Source organism: Poecilia formosa, unplaced genomic scaffold (genome assembly GCF_000485575.1).
Source record: "Poecilia formosa unplaced genomic scaffold, Poecilia_formosa-5.1.2 Scaffold393, whole genome shotgun sequence".
Lineage (NCBI taxonomy): Eukaryota > Metazoa > Chordata > Actinopteri > Cyprinodontiformes > Poeciliidae > Poecilia > Poecilia formosa.
This window is the reverse complement of record NW_006800332.1, coordinates 149,985-168,695: the sequence shown is the minus strand read 5'-3', so window position 1 is coordinate 168,695 and position 18,711 is coordinate 149,985. Positions and strand designations below refer to the sequence as shown.

General features: G+C 41.6%; 2 protein-coding genes across 4 annotated transcripts in view; one reads left to right on the top strand and one right to left on the bottom strand.

Moving 5' to 3' along the window:
* Positions 1-974: 974 nt before the first annotated feature.
* Positions 975-3,040, bottom strand: apoa1b (apolipoprotein A-Ib). The gene is made up of 4 exons (XM_007575965.2): positions 2,988-3,040; positions 2,276-2,327; positions 2,038-2,182; positions 975-1,945 (listed from the first exon to the last, which is right to left on the bottom strand). The coding sequence occupies exons 2-4, from the start codon at positions 2,316-2,318 to the stop codon at positions 1,342-1,344; spliced, it is 792 nt and encodes a 263-aa protein (XP_007576027.1). The 5' UTR covers positions 2,319-2,327; positions 2,988-3,040; the 3' UTR covers positions 975-1,341.
* Positions 3,041-10,116: 7,076 nt separating this feature from the next.
* cep164 (centrosomal protein 164) overlaps positions 10,117-18,711 on the top strand; it is a 14,222-nt gene continuing 5,627 nt past the window's right edge. The window contains exons 1-13 of one of the 3 annotated variants that reach the window (XM_007575963.2): positions 10,117-10,339; positions 10,727-10,810; positions 11,686-11,797; positions 12,292-12,526; positions 12,760-12,924; positions 13,029-13,145; positions 13,225-13,305; positions 13,417-13,521; positions 16,628-16,678; positions 16,788-16,921; positions 17,272-17,805; positions 17,905-18,036; positions 18,376-18,571. In XM_007575963.2, the coding sequence (XP_007576025.1) occupies positions 10,732-10,810; positions 11,686-11,797; positions 12,292-12,526; positions 12,760-12,924; positions 13,029-13,145; positions 13,225-13,305; positions 13,417-13,521; positions 16,628-16,678; positions 16,788-16,921; positions 17,272-17,805; positions 17,905-18,036; positions 18,376-18,571 (1,941 nt within the window). In that variant the 5' untranslated portion in view covers positions 10,117-10,339; positions 10,727-10,731. Of the gene's footprint in view, positions 10,349-10,371; positions 10,641-10,726; positions 10,811-11,685; positions 11,798-12,291; positions 12,527-12,759; positions 12,925-13,028; positions 13,146-13,224; positions 13,306-13,416; positions 13,522-16,627; positions 16,679-16,787; positions 16,922-17,271; positions 17,806-17,904; positions 18,037-18,375; positions 18,572-18,711 lie in introns of those variants that run through there. The other 2 variants (XM_016662862.1, XM_016662861.1) reach the window with 2 other exon arrangements.

Here is an 18,711-nt window from a genome sequence, read left to right as displayed (position 1 = left end):
TTTAGTCTGTAACATAAAGGTAGCAGCCTGTACAAAGTTTTCTCCCTCCGGTTTCCGTAGATGTGTACAATCAGGTCTTCTGAGTGGTCGTTTGTGGCTAGGGGAACAGCGTGGTTTTATAGAGCACAGAATTCTCACTGGGGACCTCCAAGCTGGCCTCATCCATTATAATACTCATAGCGGCATTGACACCAACTAATCAAAGCTGGACGTACTTTGCTGCATTCAAGCTGCAAGAGCGGTGAAGACCTGAATGCAATTCTTTGGGAAGAAGCAAATATCTCATTGCGACTTGTAGCCTGAAGCCCAAGTTGGATTAACATTTTGCACGTAACAGTTTGATGTTACTGGGTGTGAACAGATGAGAACAGAAACACTCTGTTTTTATTATTCATTGGGCCAGATTTTCAACACCATGCTAATTGGAGACTGCACTCACACGATGTCAAGCTTAAAGTTCTGGTTTTCCTTAAGGGTTGAATTCCACCATACCAGTTAGCATGATTAGAGCAACCTTTTATTGCTAATTTAAATAATCAGCACAGAAAAAGTGATAAGTAGTTTGCAGGACTACAATATGATTCTGCTTGAGAGGCTTTTGCTTCCACATTTAGCCTCATGTGGCACTTTGATGGGACGGTGTTGATTGGTCCAGCCTGAGGGATCCCAAGCTGTAAAGACTTTCCCCTAATTAATCACAGCATGATTCTGGTTTGTCAATAAGCCGCTTCCCTCTCTGATCGACTCATTAATCATTGTTCTTAATACAGCAGACAGGAATACCTCATATGCAGCTGAATGGCAGTCTCAACTACAACTGATTGTCTTAATATTGTTCTTTTCAGGTGGTCTTTGTAATCAATGTTGGCCTATTAAAATCCCGATCTTGCCCCTTTTGCCTTGAGGGACTGCTAAGGTGAGTGTGATGTATTTTTAACAAGCAGTTTAAAGGAAAATGACTCCAGAGAACACAGTTGTATAAACAGTCAGATGTTTATTGAGCTGTATTTTTCATCAAAGCACAGTTACCATAGTTACACAGAGGTTCAAGCCTGTGTGGTAATTCACAAACACTTCAGACACAATATGTTAGCAAATGGCATGTAAAGCTGAAGACATGTGTGCTAGGTGTGCATGTGTCTCTGTGTGCGTGCTTGAATATATTCATGAAATTGCGTGCTCGGAGGGGAGGAAGTTCCGCCATTTTTGTTCATAAGTTAGGCATTAGCTTCACTTCTGAGGTGGTCTGTTTGTGAGGGGGAAGAAAGAACATAGAGACAGCTTCAATATATCTAAGACAGACAGCAAGGTGAGGTTAGTTAAAAGAAAGATACAGAGCATTTAGTTTTTGCTGAAGGTATCTTTGATGATGACAGCCATGGCATGGAGCTTCTCCTTGACTTCCTCTCCAAGAGGAGTCAGCTTCTCCCTCAGGCTAGTGATCTGCTCGGCGTTGACGCCCTGTGCCTGGCTGTAGGCCTGTCTCAGCTGCTCTTTGTATTCTTCCACGTAAGGGGTAGCCATCGCCTTCAGGGCCTCCAGGCGCTCGACAAGCTTGGTGCGCACAGACTCAACAATGGGCATCAGGGCAGCTCTGGTCTCATCCAGGTTGGTGGCTACCTTCTGACGCAGCTCCTCCATAACGGGCTCCATCTTGGCCCTCAGAGCCTCCATCTCGGCGTTCTGCTTAGCTTGGTACTCTCTGACATAGGGCTCCAAGTGGGTGCGGTACTCCTCCAAGTGCTTTTCGATGACCTCCCTCAGCTTGGCACGCTGGGGCTCCAGTTCAGCTCTGAGAGCCTCAATGTCAGCTGCAATAGAGGCACGCAACTCAGCAGTGGCATCAGAGATGCTGGAAACGACAGTGTCGGTCATAGGGGACACTTGGGCCTGCATCTGCTTGATGTTGTTGTGGATATCCTCCAGGCGCTGAGCCAGGGAAGCCCTGGAACAATACAAAGGTCGAAGGGCTCATGACTAAATAATTGCAGCACTGAAGGATTCGTGAGAGAGGCATCAGCTAAAACATTTTCTTACTTCAGTTCCTGGTATGGAGTGTCATCAAGCTGGTCCAGAGCTTTGATGGCACTTTCCTTTGCCTGTGTCATGTAGACATCAGCAGCAGCCCTGATATGGGCGAGCTGGGAGGGGGCATCAGCCTGCAGGGAAGCGGCCTGGGAGCCTGAGGTGAGAGGTGCGAAGACAAAAAGTTGAACATGTGCAACAGATCTTCTGAGACATCACAGACTCAGGACAGAATGTGTCTTGTACTCACCGACTGCCAGGAGAACGGCAAGAGCAAGAGCCACGAATTTCATGATGATGGTCTAGAGTGAAAAAATACACAGGATGTTAAAGAGGAACGGTGAAAACACACAAAGGAATATGGTAATGTGTCCACTAAAGCAGTGTTAAATCTCCTGCCTAAAGCAGATTTATGGCGTCTCAAAATTAAGAATGCTTTGTAAAACACTCATCCCCAAACTGACCTAAATTAGCTGGGAGCCAACATATGGCTGTTGATTGGGACACCGTGTAATCTGAGTAGATTAGCAAAGCAGTTTAAGACGATAAAATCCAAACTGTTTCATAATCTTGTTTTAGGGTTTAGCAAGTCAGCTGTCCGGGCTAGAAGACGATCTCAATCCGGAAGCAAATGAGTTTAGAGACATCTTTAAATGGAAATACCAGCTGTAATATCTCCTGAGGCCCAACAGCGTCAACCTGAAGTTGTAATGACAAGAAAGAAAAGTCCTAATGCTACCATTAGAAAAACACTTATCTTTCCACAATTGTATGTTTTAGCCTCTCGTTCAGAAGTTGAGGTCTCACAGAAAAGCAAGATTTTGGAAATTTTAAAAAGATGTGATTTTTTTTTCTGATCCCCCAGCCTGAAGACCAAATTACAGTAGATGTGATTTTTTTTTTCTGATCCCCCAGCCTGAAGACCAAATTACAGTTCCTGTCCCAGTCGCTGCTTGCCTTACCTGGTGGAGTTGGTGACGAGACTGAATAACTCTAGCCACGGCAGAGTTTTTATAGTCCCCGGATCAGGGACAAGTCCTTTGCTTTGGAGGGGGCAGAGGGGAGGAGTGAAGCAGTGAGGGCTGCGTGTCTCCGTGGAGGTGGACCTCACCCCCGAGCCGTCTTCCTCAGCAAGGGGATCGGGTTGAGGGTTCAACGGTCACATACTGCGAGGAGATCAGGAACACACGTCAACAGATCTGGCAAAATATGCCCTATATCCTGTACATTATCACTGTTCAATACACATGGTAACTTTTACAGAATTTATTCTTTCCAAGAAGTTTTTTTGTTGTTGTTGTTGTTGTTGCTGCTGCTTTTCTTGTGTCTGAGACATCATATGGTTATGAAAACAAAAGTATGCAGACAAAGCCAAGAAACCTACAATAAAAAGGGAAGGAGGTGAGAGGGAGGTTAGGAAAGAGTAGGAGAAAAGAGTGAATACTAAGAATTTCACACAAGCAGAAAAAGTTATCCAAATGTGTTTGCCAGAAAGCCACATTATTTTTACTCGTTGTGCTTCTAAAAATGCTGCCAAGTAAAACAATGACGAGTACAGAGAGCACATGGACTTGATACGGTCAGCTTTCTGAAACACAACAGCATTCAATGAACAGTCCCTGTGTGTTGTGTGTTGAAGATACCAATACAAAAACACACACACCACCCCACAAACAATATCATGTATAAAGTATCAAAACAGAATTATCTCAGCATTTAGATAACAAAATTTGTCACTGGTTGAGCGTGTGTGTGTGTGTGTGTGTGTGTGTGTGTGTGTATGCGTGTGTGTGTGTTTGCATGATGATTAATAGGTCAAAGAGTTGTGTACTCTGTCCTGTTGTTTGTTGTCCTGTCACCTGTGGACTTTGTCACTCTGGCTTCATGCGATTTGTGGATTTGGAGTGATCACATTTTATAATTATACATGTACATGTGTAGTTCATTTTCACAGCTCTGTCCTTGTGGAAATGTGAAACTTCTGGAAAAGAAAGTGAATAAAGTGTCCAGCCAAGTGTTTTTAGCAGTGGTATACTTGCAGAGTGGACTCTGTATAGTCAGCACAGCGACCAGTTGCAGGATTAATCATTGGAAGCCCTGGAACTACTTTTCTTGCATAATGTCAGGCCTATATGGTCGATGCATATCTTTGTGAACGCTGTTTCTTTCAAGTCTTTTTTTTCCTGGGATTTCTCCCTCTGTCCTATTGCAACATCTCCACAGCTTGTCTTATGCAACACTGATCGTTATAGGACAATAATTTGAAATAGGAGGCAAATAATTCTTGGTAAATACAGCAAATGTGATGAAATATAACCTCTCACAGCTGTAAAAACAGTAATTGTGCAGAGAACTGACAAAACTAAATACTGCTAAATACTATTTGGTTCCATCGAATAGCCAGCTTTGACAAGCTGGTTGAAATAAGACTCTGGAAAATAATAATGTTGTCATTTAAATAGATCTGAAACCCATTTCGAGTGACATGAGTGCCATTATCTTCTACTGCAGTTTGTGAGATTAAGAAACTAAAGGTATGATGAGTTTTGATGGATCTGTAACTGTAATGTTTCTGGCCAAACTCTTTCTCCCCAGATCTATATTTTAGATTTATTTGTTGATCATTTGCTTCTTTGCAGTAAGCTAGTTGGTTAGCACATGCAGTTTAGACCTAATTTTAAGTCACCTTTGCAATTCCTAGATTGTCTGTTCCCTGTCTCCCCTGATTGCGTTATTGAGCCAACATTTCACAGAGGGCTAGCTAAAGCTGAGTTTGATAACCAGACCAACGAGTCGACCCCTTTTTTCCGTCCCTCTCCGTCCTGAAACTTTCACCATGCTGTTATCAGCTGTGGCGGTTTGTCTGAAACTGATTAGCAAAATGTTCCAGACAAGCTGAAAACTGTGACAATGATGGGTGAGAACAGATCACATGGAAACATTTGCAAGGAAAGACTTAGTTTATTTTATTTTTTTTATCTAATCAGAAATGCCGAGATGTTTCCATCTTCTTCATCTGAAAAGAAAACCATATTTTGCTACTTTACTATTAAAGAAAACGCTATCAGATCTTGAAGGAGTGAAAATGCACAAAGGGACATGAGAGAAAAAAACGTGGATTTTTGCAGTCTTGGAAAACCTTTATCGGCTCATTCAAAAGTTGCTCGGGATTTCATTAACCTTCTGCAGGATCGTACGATTTTTTTTTTTTTTATTTTTTTTTAGTAACTCAGGATCTTGTAAAACTTTACCAAAGTCATCCAAAAACTAATCTTAAAGATAGTCTCTTAGAAGCAACATAATCCTCTGTGACATTTTGCCAAAACATATTCAGAATCAATCCATCTGACTGGGAAATTTGCTAAACCCTTGTAGGTCATGCAAAAGAGATTCGAGGTCTTGCAAAAGTAACTCTGGATCTTGAGTCTTGCAAGACATTTGCAGGCTCTAACATATTGTGGCTCTCACCAAAGTATCTTGGTGTCTCAGAAAGTGTTTTATTATCATCTTGGAAAACGTGTTTGGTATGTTGCAAACGTATCATGAGTGAAACAGGCCGTGTCAGAGATGACACTTATCTGGAACAGCAACCTTTGAGACTCCTTGCATTGCTGTGCATTGATTCAGCATCCAGACCGATCTGCATCTGTAGATTACTGCAGTCGGTTGTGTTGCTGGCAGGAGAGTTGCTGAACTCCCAATGTGTCAGAAGTGGAAGAAGGTTTGAAAACTTTGATCTGCTTAAAGCAATTCGTCTGTGACTTTGATTAGATCTTGCTTAGAACATGAATTTTTCTCCTGATGAATACAAACTACTTCCATGGACAGATTAAACGATTACACGGGGTTTGCTAAGTATTTTAGCAGAAAATTCAACATTTGATCATGTGCTGGCTGAGGGTCGAAGGTCATCTCATTGTTCCAGCTGCATCCTTGGTGGAGCGCTGCTCTCAGACCAGCAGGGGAGGTTATCTCAGCTGTAAGCAACAACTTGCGTGCACTTATTTTTCTCCAAAGCACACACCGTTGTAAATCGTTATACCCGAGCCATTTTAACTGTATGGTGTGATTTTGCAATATCACATCTGCTAAGGTCACTTCTTCTTTAATACAGACATTTGTGACAAAGTCTCTCTAGCAGAGCAGCACTGTTGGTTGTAACGTCCTGAGGGCTGGAAAGCTTGACAGCAAAGCAAGACAGTCCACCCTGAACTCAGATAACCGGGACAAACGGATTTAAGGAAACTCAAAAGAGATGTTATTTAATCATAAACCCATTTACCCCTTTCAATGCACATATTAAGCAAAATGCTTTTTTTTAAATTTATTTATTTCTAGAGCTTTTATTAAAAATATCCAGACATAAAAAAAATGTGATCTTCCATTCTGACTTTAGACGTGCAGTGGCCACAAAACAGTTTCATAATCTTTAACCCTTTTGTATTTGTTACATTTCAAACGCTAACTTCGATGCATTTTAATGATGAAGTTTTGTGTGACAGATCAGCACAAAGTAGCAGTTACTTGTGGAGTTTCAGAAAATGCTGTCGATACATGCTTTTATCAATAAAACCCATACATTTTAACAGTCATATCTTTTTAGACCCTTTACTTTAATACCTCTATGCAAAATCCAGTGCAGTCACTTCCCTTTGTCCCCTATTTAAATGAAGTTGATACGTTGAAATGAATGAAGTTCATATGAGTATGCATAATTTAATTACAGTATTAATTTTATTCGAGCCCAGAGGAGAAGGTAGATGGATAGGAAACAATACATGGCAGTTAAAAAAAAAACATCTAATAAATAAAAATCTTAAAACGTGGTGTGTATTTGGAATTCCACTCTGGCCAGGTCCATAGTCACTGGCGACCTCTCACAGGTTATCTTCTGCCCTATATTTAGTGCCATACGTCTTCGTGTCAGTTCTGACTAACTTCCATGTCCCTGCTAAGCAAAGCAGCACAGCATGATGCTGCCGCCTCCATGTTTCACTGTGGGGGTTTGTGGGTTCAGGGTAATCTATAGTTAGTTTTATTTTTGCTCTTTCCATGGAGTCTTTTGTTTGTTTACTATTTATCCTAAAATACTTTTGGCAAACAGCAAGCATGACTCTTGTGGTTTTCTTTCAACAATTGCCACTGATCTGTATAGGAAATATTTATGGAATGTTGTTTTTGTTTTGTTTTTTGTTCAGCTGAAAGGTACTTTTAAGCTCCTCCAGAGTTACTCCTCTGTCTCCTTTGTTAAGAAAAAATAAAACAATTTCTGTAATCAAAAAAAGCTGGCAGCACAACTTATGTCTTTAAATTTGCATCTGAACCAGATCAAATCAGTGACAATCCAATCTGGTTAGGATTTTAGTCCTAAAGTGCACTGAGAGTTTACTTTCTTTTTTCACATGGTGTTATGCTGACAAAAGCAATCGAAGGAAATTGAGGACACACCTGGGCAAGTTCTATGGCAACCAGCAATCAGTGAGTTGGCTCTTTGATCAGTGATAGGGAACATTATCTTCCCTGTTTATGAGTTTCTGGTGCCATTTGCTGTTCTAGATTCTGTTCCTTAGATAATCGAGTTTATTGACATGAACAGTAAACGTTGGGACTTACCAGGATGGGTACATAATAACCTCGCTAGAACATTTCACTCTTCAAGGTTTGAAGTTTTTCCTGCTCCTCTCTGCAGTAACAGATCCAAGAGACCAGATTAAAAACGGTGCTAATGACATTTATTGGTGTGGTACAATAAGAACTATTAACCACAAATGGAGAAACCACGCTTGCTGAGCGTTCAGAGAAGTGGCCAGTCTATCACGAGTGTGGTGAGAGAGTTCATCCAGAAGGTCATGAAAGGTCATGAAAGACCTGAGAAACACGGTTAAAGCACTGCAGGCCTCACTGTTTTTAGTTAAAATCATAGTTCGCCATCTGCTCACACTTTCAGAAAACTATTCTGGGAACTGGGGAGACAAAAGGGAAAAGTTTTGGAAAGTGTGCATCTCACTACATGATGCATAGCACCAGAGCGGCATTTCAGAACTGAGCAGACGTGCAGTGGAATACAGACGGAATCGCTGGTGACTGAAGACTCCGATAGAGACATTACTAAACCAGTTTTACCGTAATGTCCATCCTGTAATTCGCTTAGAAATGAATGTGTTACAAAGTGCAACCTCACACTGGGATTGTGTGCTTTGCGTAGGTGTTGGTCATCAAAGTTTCAAGGCCTGTTTGTGATTCTAAAGCATTGCTCAAGATGAAGAGGTCATTCACCCTGATACTTAAATAAAACACACACGATAGGGATGATTTGCTGTCCACCCATGCATGTGGGCGAGTTGGAGCAGTTTTTTGGAAACCACTGAATTATTTCTTGTCATTTTCCCTCCACTGTGTTTCATACTGAATCACAATGGATGTATCTGCATTTACTGTTCTGAAAAAAGAAGAAATAGTGTAATAAAAACTAGGAAGTATTTGTTTTTAAATGCAATGAATCACTTGCACCCCATTAAGACAAACTAACTAACTTTTGCAAACTTACATTTACAATTTAGTTTCAGAGTGAATTGTCACTGATAGAGACCTTCAAAAACTTTTAGTTCATTCAGCCACCAATCCACTTTCTATTCCCACTTTATCATTAACTGGATTTATATTCTCGTCTGCCCTCTTGTGGTCAAATCTGAGAGTACCATATAATGTTTGTACATTTGAAGCTGCAATTCTGCCATCATCTTTGGACAACCACTCCTGTGCTGATAATAATGATAAAAAATATTTTGTATCAATGGGAATCATACTGTGTTCTTAAAGCCCGAAACTGACTTAATTAGAATTATTCACACCTAAGGCAAATTTAGATTTAACTCTTTTCATTCATCCAAGATGTTCTTTTCTGAAAAGAAAGAAAACAAGCACCTCTCAAAAGATAAAAAAGCTATTGACTTTCTTTATTTTTATTTTATTTATTTCAAAATTCGTACTTCTTTTATATAATTTGTTATCTTTTGAGAGGTGTCTGTCTCATTTCCTTCCAGAAACAAATTTTTCTGTATAAGTTGTTCCAAATTGTTGGAACTTGCTTTTTCTTCTGTTAATTCATATCCATAAAAATGGTTTGCATCACTTTAAATTTCATAATATTTCAGCCTACATTGCACACTATTATAATAACAGTTATAAATAAACCGAGCTGGGAAGAGTGGCCAAAAATTAAACTCAAGTATGAGTAACACTACTTCAAAAATAACAAATAAAAATAATTTCACAAAAAGACTATATTCTGTGAAAGTGATCATAACATCTGAATAAAAATTTAAAGGAGATGGAATCAGAATGAAAAACAATACAGATAAATAACATATTTTAACAAGATAACAAATTCAAGCCGAAGAAACACTTTTCCAAATCAAATCTTTTCAGCATAAAACCAGCAAAACTACTGCTTACAGTAGATAATGTGTATACAATATATGCTAGAACAAGTTAAAGTACTTCCAGTGGCAATATATAGTTTTTATTGTAGCCTCTCTTTATCCCCAAATGGCACAACAGACTAAACATCTGAACAAGTTTGTACAAACTAGAGGTCTCACTTTAACATTTCATAGTCTTGATTAAAATATGATTTAAGTTACTTACAGTGGGTAGAGCGTAAACATGAATATGGGATAGAGTATCAAAATTGTACTCAAGTTAGAGTAGTGGTACTTCATAATAATATTACTTGAGTAAAAGTAAAAGTAAGATGCAGTAAAACTAAAAATGCATTTTTCAAAAAATGTACTAAAATAAATGTAACTGAGTAAATTACTACCCACATGTAAATAAATAAATAAATAAATAAATAAATAACTTTCAGGTTTGGGGTATTTATCTAGACCGCTTTAAAGGGTGTAAGAAAATCTACCTTCATGTTAATAAAATACAAAAAACGGAAGCTTTATTCCCATAGCAATTTTCTATACTTCCTATGTGACAAGTAAAAGTTATTTTTGCGTAATATTCTTTGATATAAATATAATAAAAAATATATGTTAGCAGAATCTATTGTTATGTTATTCCATTCATTGACACTGACATATGGAGATTCACAGAACGTCTTGGTGAAAACACAATATCCGAGTTTACATGAAGGCGTCATGTAGCTCAGCCAGTCAGATCCACAGGAAACAAGAAAAGCGTCCATGGAGATGATGTTTATATCGTAACTGTTCGTCCATTGTTGCTTTCTGATAATACCACGGCTTTCACGAAGAGCTGGAAACTTTTCGGAACTGTTGAAAGTCCCGATGAAGAAGCGGTTCAGGTAAGGAATGTGAACTGACCGCTACGAATGAGTTTTTCTTCAACTACTAAGCCTGCTGAGCTAACGTTAGGCTAACATCGAAGCTCTTCCAACACTCCCCATCCTACGCAATAATACAGTATCTCATAAAATGTTTTCTTTCGAAGTTGCTGTTCTGTGGTTGCTAAAGCTGGCGGTTTGGACTCAGTTCGCCTATTTATAGGGTGCTGTTTTTTCTCTTTGCGGACCTGTGAAGTTATCTCATGCTGTAATCCTATTATTAGTGCAGTGGGGTGAGGGAGACTGCCTTAAAGATGTTTTAGTGAGCGCGGTTCCATCTTCACCGTGTTATTCTACGTCAGCATCAGATCTTTGCTCTGTGAACCAGCTTTCTTCTTCTCTCTGCAGTAACCATGACAGCGGCTGCTCTCATAGGAGACCAGCTGATCCTTGAGGAGGATTACGATGAGAACTACATTCCCTCTGAACAAGGTACACACTATAACCTGATTAAATTGACAGCTTTGGAGAGTGTTGGAAAACACAAGACTATAAAATCTGTAGTAGTTGTAATGTTTATTTGCTTATTTAATGATCCCCATTAGTTTCCACCGTAATAGAGACTATCTTCCTGTGGTCCACACCAAACGTTACTTTAAAAATTATTTGCAAACATTACAATAAAGATATAGTAGTATTCCTTGAGACACAAACAAAAATCAATTAAACATAGAATTCAAATCCACTGCTTCAATGACTTTACTCCTTCAGGACTCATTTCTATTGTATAACATAGTAATATCAAATCTGTGTGTTATTTCATTGTAAATCTAATGGTGTTTCTCTGGATTTCCATCTGATTAGTTTGGGAAATTGTCAAATTGCCTGGACAGATGCAAGATCACTAGAATAATTTTAAATTCACAATCCAAATAGTTGAGCCAGGCAGCGTTAGGAAAAGGAATGAACTGAAAGAGAAAATAAAGTCTTGATAAATCTTTGATTTATTATTATTTTTCTTTATTTTATAAGTTATATTTCCTCTCCAACTGTCTAGAACTGATTTCCATCTGTGTATCTATTTTTCCCCGCGACTTGTTTGATAATTGTAGGTTTCTGAAGTTTACTTCTGTTTGAGTCATCATTCCCACGATTGATCTGGTGTTCGCAATGTGTGGATGCACATTCCTGTTCATCAAGACTCTCTGCTTATCTTTTGATCGTGATAGTTTATCTCGTTCAGTAGTAATAAAGTAACATGTAATGATGTTTATAGTCTTGTGCCACAGAAATGTAAAAAAAATAAAATAAAAATCGATCATCTTCTGTTCATTTTTCCCCGTGTTCTTCTCACTCCCTGTGGTCAGAGATCCATGAGTACGCGATAGAGATTGGCATTGATCCCAACAATGAGCCGGAGCTCCTGTGGCTGGCCAGAGAGGGCATGGTCGCCCCTCTGCCTCCTGAGTGGAAACCATGGTGAGTAAAGAAGAAAGATCCTCCCCAGTAGGATTATCTGAGTTCAACAGAAAGTTAGTACAGCAGGGTGTTTTTGTTGTTGTTGTTGTTTGTTTTTATTTTTATATATTTTTTTTTTTTTTTTTGGTTTATTCGGAATTGAATAAATGTTGTTAATACGTGAAGAATAAGACAACCTTCATTGTGTCACGTTGGGTCTTTCATAGCTGAGCACACCTCTACTTCAAACCTCTCCACATTCATCAACACCATCCTGTTGTTGTGCTCCTTAAGGGAACAAGTTGTGTTTGTTCACTAATTATCCAAGGGCATCAAAGAAAAGAGGGCCAAATTTAAATGCTCACTTCACTCTACCTCATAGTTTTCCGGTACGTTATGCTGGTTTACCACAACACAACACTAGTTTAAGTTGTTACCGATAAATCACAGAGGTAGATTTTGTGCTTTCAGCATTTTCAGCTCAAAGTGATTTGTCCTCTCCTCTTTCGTGGCAGCCAGGACGTGTCCGGGGACATCTACTACTTCAACTTCTCCACGGGTCAGTCCACCTGGGACCACCCCTGTGACGAGCACTACCGGCGCCTGGTGGAGCAGGAGCGCCAGCGCACCCCGCTCATAGGCGCTGCTGGGGGGGGCGGAGCTAAGAAGGACAAGAAGAAGAAGAAGGAGAAGAAGGAGAAGAAGGAGAAAAAAGAAAAGAGGAAGAAAGAGCCACTGAAGACTCCAGCAGTTAGTGACCGCACTGGATTTTGTGTTGTGCATTTTTAACAATTAAAAGATTTATGTTTAGACATTTTCTTCAGGGTCTCGATAATAAGAGACTCGTCTTTCTTTTTTAACTGAATAAAAGTTTAAAACGTGAATCCTCTCATCTGATCTGATAAATCTTTGGGGGAAAAGGTTTTATTTAAAACAGTAGGAAGCCTGTCGTTTCTTCACCGACTCTCCATCTTTTTCTGTAGGAACTGAGTTCATCTTTGGGGCCGTTACCGTCCCCGCAGTCTACTCTGGCTCCTCTTAGAGGTTTAGACATCTTGGGGCACGCCCCTCTCTCTGGGTCTGTCACATCTGCCAGGGGGTCCCTTGGCAGCTCAGGGGGGCTGGAACCTCTCAAGACGTCCCTTCCAGTAAAACCTTACCCAGAATGCATCTCTGTATTTACGTATTGACATTATGTTTGCTTTAATATAGTTTTTGTTTATGTTTTCTTTTTTGTTTTTTTTTTCTTCAGGGTCCGCGAAGCAGTGGGGCAGCGAGTGTTTTAGGCTCCAGGAAGGAGGAAAGGGTTTCACTGAGCTTGCACGGTTTACATTATGATGAAGATGATGAGAAAATCTGCGATAATGAGGTTGGTTTAATTTTCTGATGCTTTCAGTAATTGGTTATTGTTTTTTCTCCATACAAACCAGTCTCCGTCTTATTTCCAGCCGAGCCTCCGTGGATCAGACAGACTGTTGAAGAACCTCCATTTAGACCTGGATGCTCTTGGAGGAGGGCTGCAGTACGAGGTAGACGGCTTAGGCTCGAGTGACTCTTCAGCAAACGATGTGAAGCTTTTTAAAACTCTTTCCTGAAGTCCTCAAGCAAGCGCTTGGTTTCTCTGCGCTCGTTTTGATCAGGAGAGCGAGGCCAGCGGTGCGACTCCAGCTGAGGAGAGGACGGAGCCGGAGCTGCAGGACTTGGCTCTGTCTGGAGACCACAGCCCCGAACCACCGTCCCGTCAGGTAAACGTATCATCAAGCTTTCTGCTCCCTCCGGTTTGCTGTGAAGTGTTTTATTCATTCAGGTTGTTAGCTTAGCTATGTTTAGTTACTGTTTATGCATTATAGTAATTATACTAAGTGTTAACATTGAGGATTTTTTTTCTTGTTTGAAAATCCAAACTATTCTGACAGCTGTGCTCAGAAAACTTGTTTTTGATCATTTATCATATTTTTTTTGTTGTTTTTTTTCCCCTCACCATTTGTTTGAATCATGTGTCACTCCTTGTCCTTCGTCTCTTTAACGTTGAAACCTCTCGACCTTTCCCGGACCCAACACGTGTTCCAGCAGCTGCTGTGCTGCTGGGATCTGTCCTACGGGCGCGGCTTTTACTGTGCCTTCCTCTTTGGCCTCCTGTCCTCCTACTGCCAGTGTTGCTGCTTTGCTGTCTGAGCCGAAGCAACCCTGGCTTGTTTGTGTTATCGCCATGTATCAGAGTCATTTATGAATATACGCTTGCCTATAATGAGCCCTGTTCCCACCAACGCCATCTATATATTAGAGGTGCACAATATAAGAAAACCCGATGCAAAGGCAACACCAGTTGACATAAATCCACATTCTTAAAATCTTTCTAAAATAACACAACATGCAGTATTACATAGCTTGCTTGTTTCCACTCTGCTTCAGTACGACTCAACACACACAAAAAAATTCTATATAAAACATATATATTTTGCCTACTAATCTTGGTTCTCTGGTTTGAATGTCATAACATTTATAGACAGGCTTCAGCTGCTCTCTACAGAGCTCTTTCCCCTGCAGTGAACAGAGCAGATCACATGAGACAGACAGACAGACAGGAAACTGCTGATTAACAGAGCTAAAACCCGCCTTCTGATTGGTTGTTTCTGACTGAGCGTGTATGTCTGCAGATTGCAGTAGAACCACTGACAGAAGGCAGACGAGCTTGACTTTTTTCACAGATTATACGTCTCATATTATTCTGTCAGGACACAGTGGCAGTCTTAATAAATATATAAAAACATATATTCTTTATAAAAGTTACATACAGCAGCTTTACTAAATCGAGATTAGGTTTACTGTCCCTTCATTTCATCTCAACCGAAGTCTGAAGAAATCCCCCGCTGCCTCAATTCAGTCCTGAAATAAAAAGTTCAGTCTCGTAAATGACTTACTCTGTCCTGTCTTGTTGATGTGAAAAATATCTACAACCACAGTTAAGCCCAAAAGTAGTCATTCCTCCTGAAGATTTACATTTTAAGTTATCATTTAATTTGCACAACGTCTTTCTTCTGATTGAGTCTTAATCTAACCAAAGATATGTTGTGGAATATGGAAAAAGCTCAGTTTGATTTGTTTGACTCTAACATTTTAAGTCTTAGATTTAAAAGAGGGTCTACTTTATTTATTTTATTTTACCATGTTTTCTTTAGTTTCATTGGTGTCCATGGGAATTTTTTCATGTTGAAATTGTGTCCATCAGTTTTGCATGCTGTTGTTTAAGGAACATCACAACCTTTATTGTCCTTCTGTGGGGGTCACAATCTTTTTGTCTGCCTGATTCCCTCTCCTGTCCCCTTATCTGCCCCTTTGTGTCTCTGCACGCCTTCCTTTATGTTTTGGGATGGATGGACTGGTCTTCTTCTGCCCCTCCAACAAGGACTCTTTAAAGGGCCGCCACGTGCAGCTCTCTGCCAAGGCGGGCAGCAGGACCCGAACCAGTGAGGAGGGAGCCGAACACTTAGCTGAGGGGTCAGAACAGGAGGTGGAGGAAGGGGAAGATGTCCAGAAAGTGGACGGAGATGATGGAAAAGAAGGAATAGTGAAGAAGGCAGAGGAAGACAAGGCAGGGAATGAGGATAACGGTGGAACAAAAAGAGAGAAGCAAGATGATCTAAGCCAAGAAAAGGAAAGGGAAGAAGTAGAAGAGCTTCAGAGTGGAAGTAAAGAGAGAGAACGGGACGAGTTGGAGGAGGGAGTCTGTGTGGGCCAAGATGAAGCAAAACAAGTTTCAGAGAGCGTGGGTCACAGCAGTGGACAGGATGAAAAGAAGAGTAATGAGGCGTTAGAAGGAGATGTTGAGAGCCAGAATGGCGAAGGCAAGAACAGAGAGGAGAAAACTGAAAGCAATAAGAGTGAGAAGAATGTAGAGGAGGAGAATGGAGGAGAGGTAGAAGCAGAAGAGCCTGAAATTGAGGATGAAATTGTTGAAGAGTGCTTCGTTGCTTTGGATGGGAATGGCAGCGGAAGCGAGAAGCTGGGGAAGTCAGATGGAAACAGAGGTGAGATTGAGAGAAACATCTATGATGATGAGTCCCAGAGTGAGTGTGAGAAGGAAGAAGAAGAGAAGAAAAACAAAAGGGGGCAGGAAGAGCATGAAGATGAGGATGAGGGTGAGAGTGACGGAGCTCTGGGGGGTTGCTCCATAAGCCACAGAAAACTGACAGAGACCCCGGAGGAGGAGTTAGAAAGGTTTGTACAGAGCGAAGGAGAGGGGACCTCGAAGGAAGGAGTGGAGATGGAAGACGAGTCAGAGGGCCGAGCTCCAGCAGGAGCGTCTGGAAGTGAGGAGGAAGTGGTTGAGGTGTTTAGAGCAGGCCTGTCTCCAACCCAGCCGGCCGGGCGAGGACAGAAGACTCCCTCCTGCCTTCCTGCAGAGGTAGGGTTCGGTGTCGCCTCTGTCCTCCTCCAGGCTCCCGGCTCTGCAAGCATGTAGCTCCCCAAGTCCAACTCCAGCGCCTTAGGGGCTGAGTTGTGTTGCTGTGATTCTCTGTCTGGGTGTCATCGTGCATGCAAGGAGATTAACCTCATCAAAGGATAATCTGTTTGTGTCCTCGAGGATTGGATTGGAAAGTTTTGGTCCCTGGACCCCATTGGTGTTACAGACTAGCCAACTGCTTTTGTGAGCTGTTCAGTCAGAAATTGAACCTCCATTTCCTGCCACCACTTCCCACTTTAAAGCTTTCGCTTTGCTGTTAGAAATCTTCAGAGTGCCGTTTGCTGCCTTTGCTTGCATGTTTGTCCTGCATTAGTCTTGGTTCGGTGTTTGTCTGCGTGCTTCTGTTCATGCATGCTCTTCCACTGAGCGTGTTTGTGTTGTTGCAGGAGTCTGAGGCCAATAAGAACACGGCAGAGGTTTCTTCCTTGGACCTGAAGGTAATCTGACCGCCTTCTGTGAAACTCATCACACATAAACCCGGCTGTTTGATTTTTGAAAGTCTCAGAAATGTTCTGGATTTTCTTTTCCCCCCCCTCTGTCTTTTAGCTGTCACAGAAGGGTCTAGACATCAAAGATTTGTCTGGCACAATCGGTCCGCTGGAGAAAGACGAGAGGGAGGAAACGGGAGATGTAGAGGGGAAAGAGAGCGGAGGAAAGACAAAGACTGAGGCCACCAAGAGGTTATTTTGTGAATGATGTTTGAATATTAATGCTGATCTTAGTGAGAAGTCACTTCAAAGGTTTTTTGATCTCATGCTCCCAGTATTCATGGTACAAATGATCATCACCCTCCTTATACAGAGAAGGTTGCCTCTTGTCTGCTAGAATACTTCTTAACAATTAGGCCATGACCTTAATTAGACCTTCATGGCTCTGCTGTGATCCCTGATATCATGCTGTTGATATCAGTTTCCTTAAGACTGTTGGTTCTGTCATTTTTGTAAACGTGAGCACAACTTTCGCTGCATCATACTTGAAAGATAAACTGTAAGAACGACCGTAACTCTGTCCTCTCCCGATGTCTCTTCAGTCCGGCGCTGCCTGAAGACAAAGTCGAGCTCACGGCCCATAAAGTTGATCGGCTTGTCCTCCACCAGTCCAGCCATTCGCTGTCCAGCTCCTCTGACCTCGAACTAAGATCCCCCAGACATCCCAAAGCTCAAAACCTTGCTGTGACTCTGGGGCTGCAGAGACCCGAAACCTCTCGAGGTCGGCCCGGCCGGACGGTGGACGCCCGGGTCGAAAAGACGGAACCGTCCTCAAAAAAACAGGAAGGTTCTCTGGAAGAAGAGCCAAACTGGAAAGCACGGACGGAGAGAGAACGAGAGGAAGAGGAGGAGAAGATGAAGGCAGAGAGAGAGGAGAGGAGTTTGAGGCTGAAGAGGGAGGAGATGGAGAGGGAGAAGGAGAGGCTGAGAAGGGAGCTTGAACAAGGGCTGGCGGAGGAGAGGGAGCGTTTGTTGAAGGAAAAGGAGGCGAGGATGCGCCTCCTTCAGAAGAATCTGAGGAGGGAAGAGGAGCAGGAGGAAGGGAAACTGAGAAAGGAAAGCGAGAAGAAACTGAGGTAGGTGTTGGCTGAATTCACCTAACAGTTTAATTACAGACTTACTTGAACTATAACACCTGTGTTGCTCTGCCTTCCTTTTTGTCTGCGTATTTCCAGGGAGCTGCGGCAGAATCTTCTGTCTGAGAGGAAAGAGGCGGAGGCCAGGCTGAAGGAGGAGGCTGATAAAACTCTGGAGGAACTACGAGAGTCCGTCAGAGAGGAGAGGGAGCGGCGGCAGCAGAAACTCAGGTCAGACATCCATGAAGGAAATACGGAGCACTGAGGACTTCCTCACTTAATGCCATGCTACAAACAAAAAGCTTAGAATAGACCAGAAACAGCCTGTATTGTCCCACTGAGGGGAAATTCAGGTGTAAAAGCAGCATAGGTTCACACAAGTGGTTCACATGTACAATTTTATGTTAATATGTTTTACTGGAAATGATAAAGGGTATAATTGTTACCTTTTTAAAACATTTTTTTCTCCAGAAAAACATGAAATGTTTGGTGCACAACTTCAACATCCTTAGGGCTTTTAGAGCATCTTTAACTTCGCCATCAACATTAAGGCTAATTTCATATTTTCAGGGAAGAGAGTGAGGCGTTGTTGAAGGAGATGCACGTCGCCCTGGAGGAGGATCGAGCGGCGGCACGCGACAGGCTGGAGGCGCAGAAGAAGCAGGACATGGAGCGACTCAAGGCAGAGTCAGAGGAGGAGCTGGGGGCCACGAAGAAGAGGCTGGAGAGGGAGAGGGAGGAGAAACTGAACACGCTGAAAAAGGAGGTGACCGAGCGTGGGGAGCAGTTTAGAAGAGCTGTATCTGAAACTGGCAACACCGCACTACTAACAGATTTACTCACCGTACAGCTGAATGCAACTGTTTTAATGATCAAAGTCAAAAGATTTATATATATATATATATA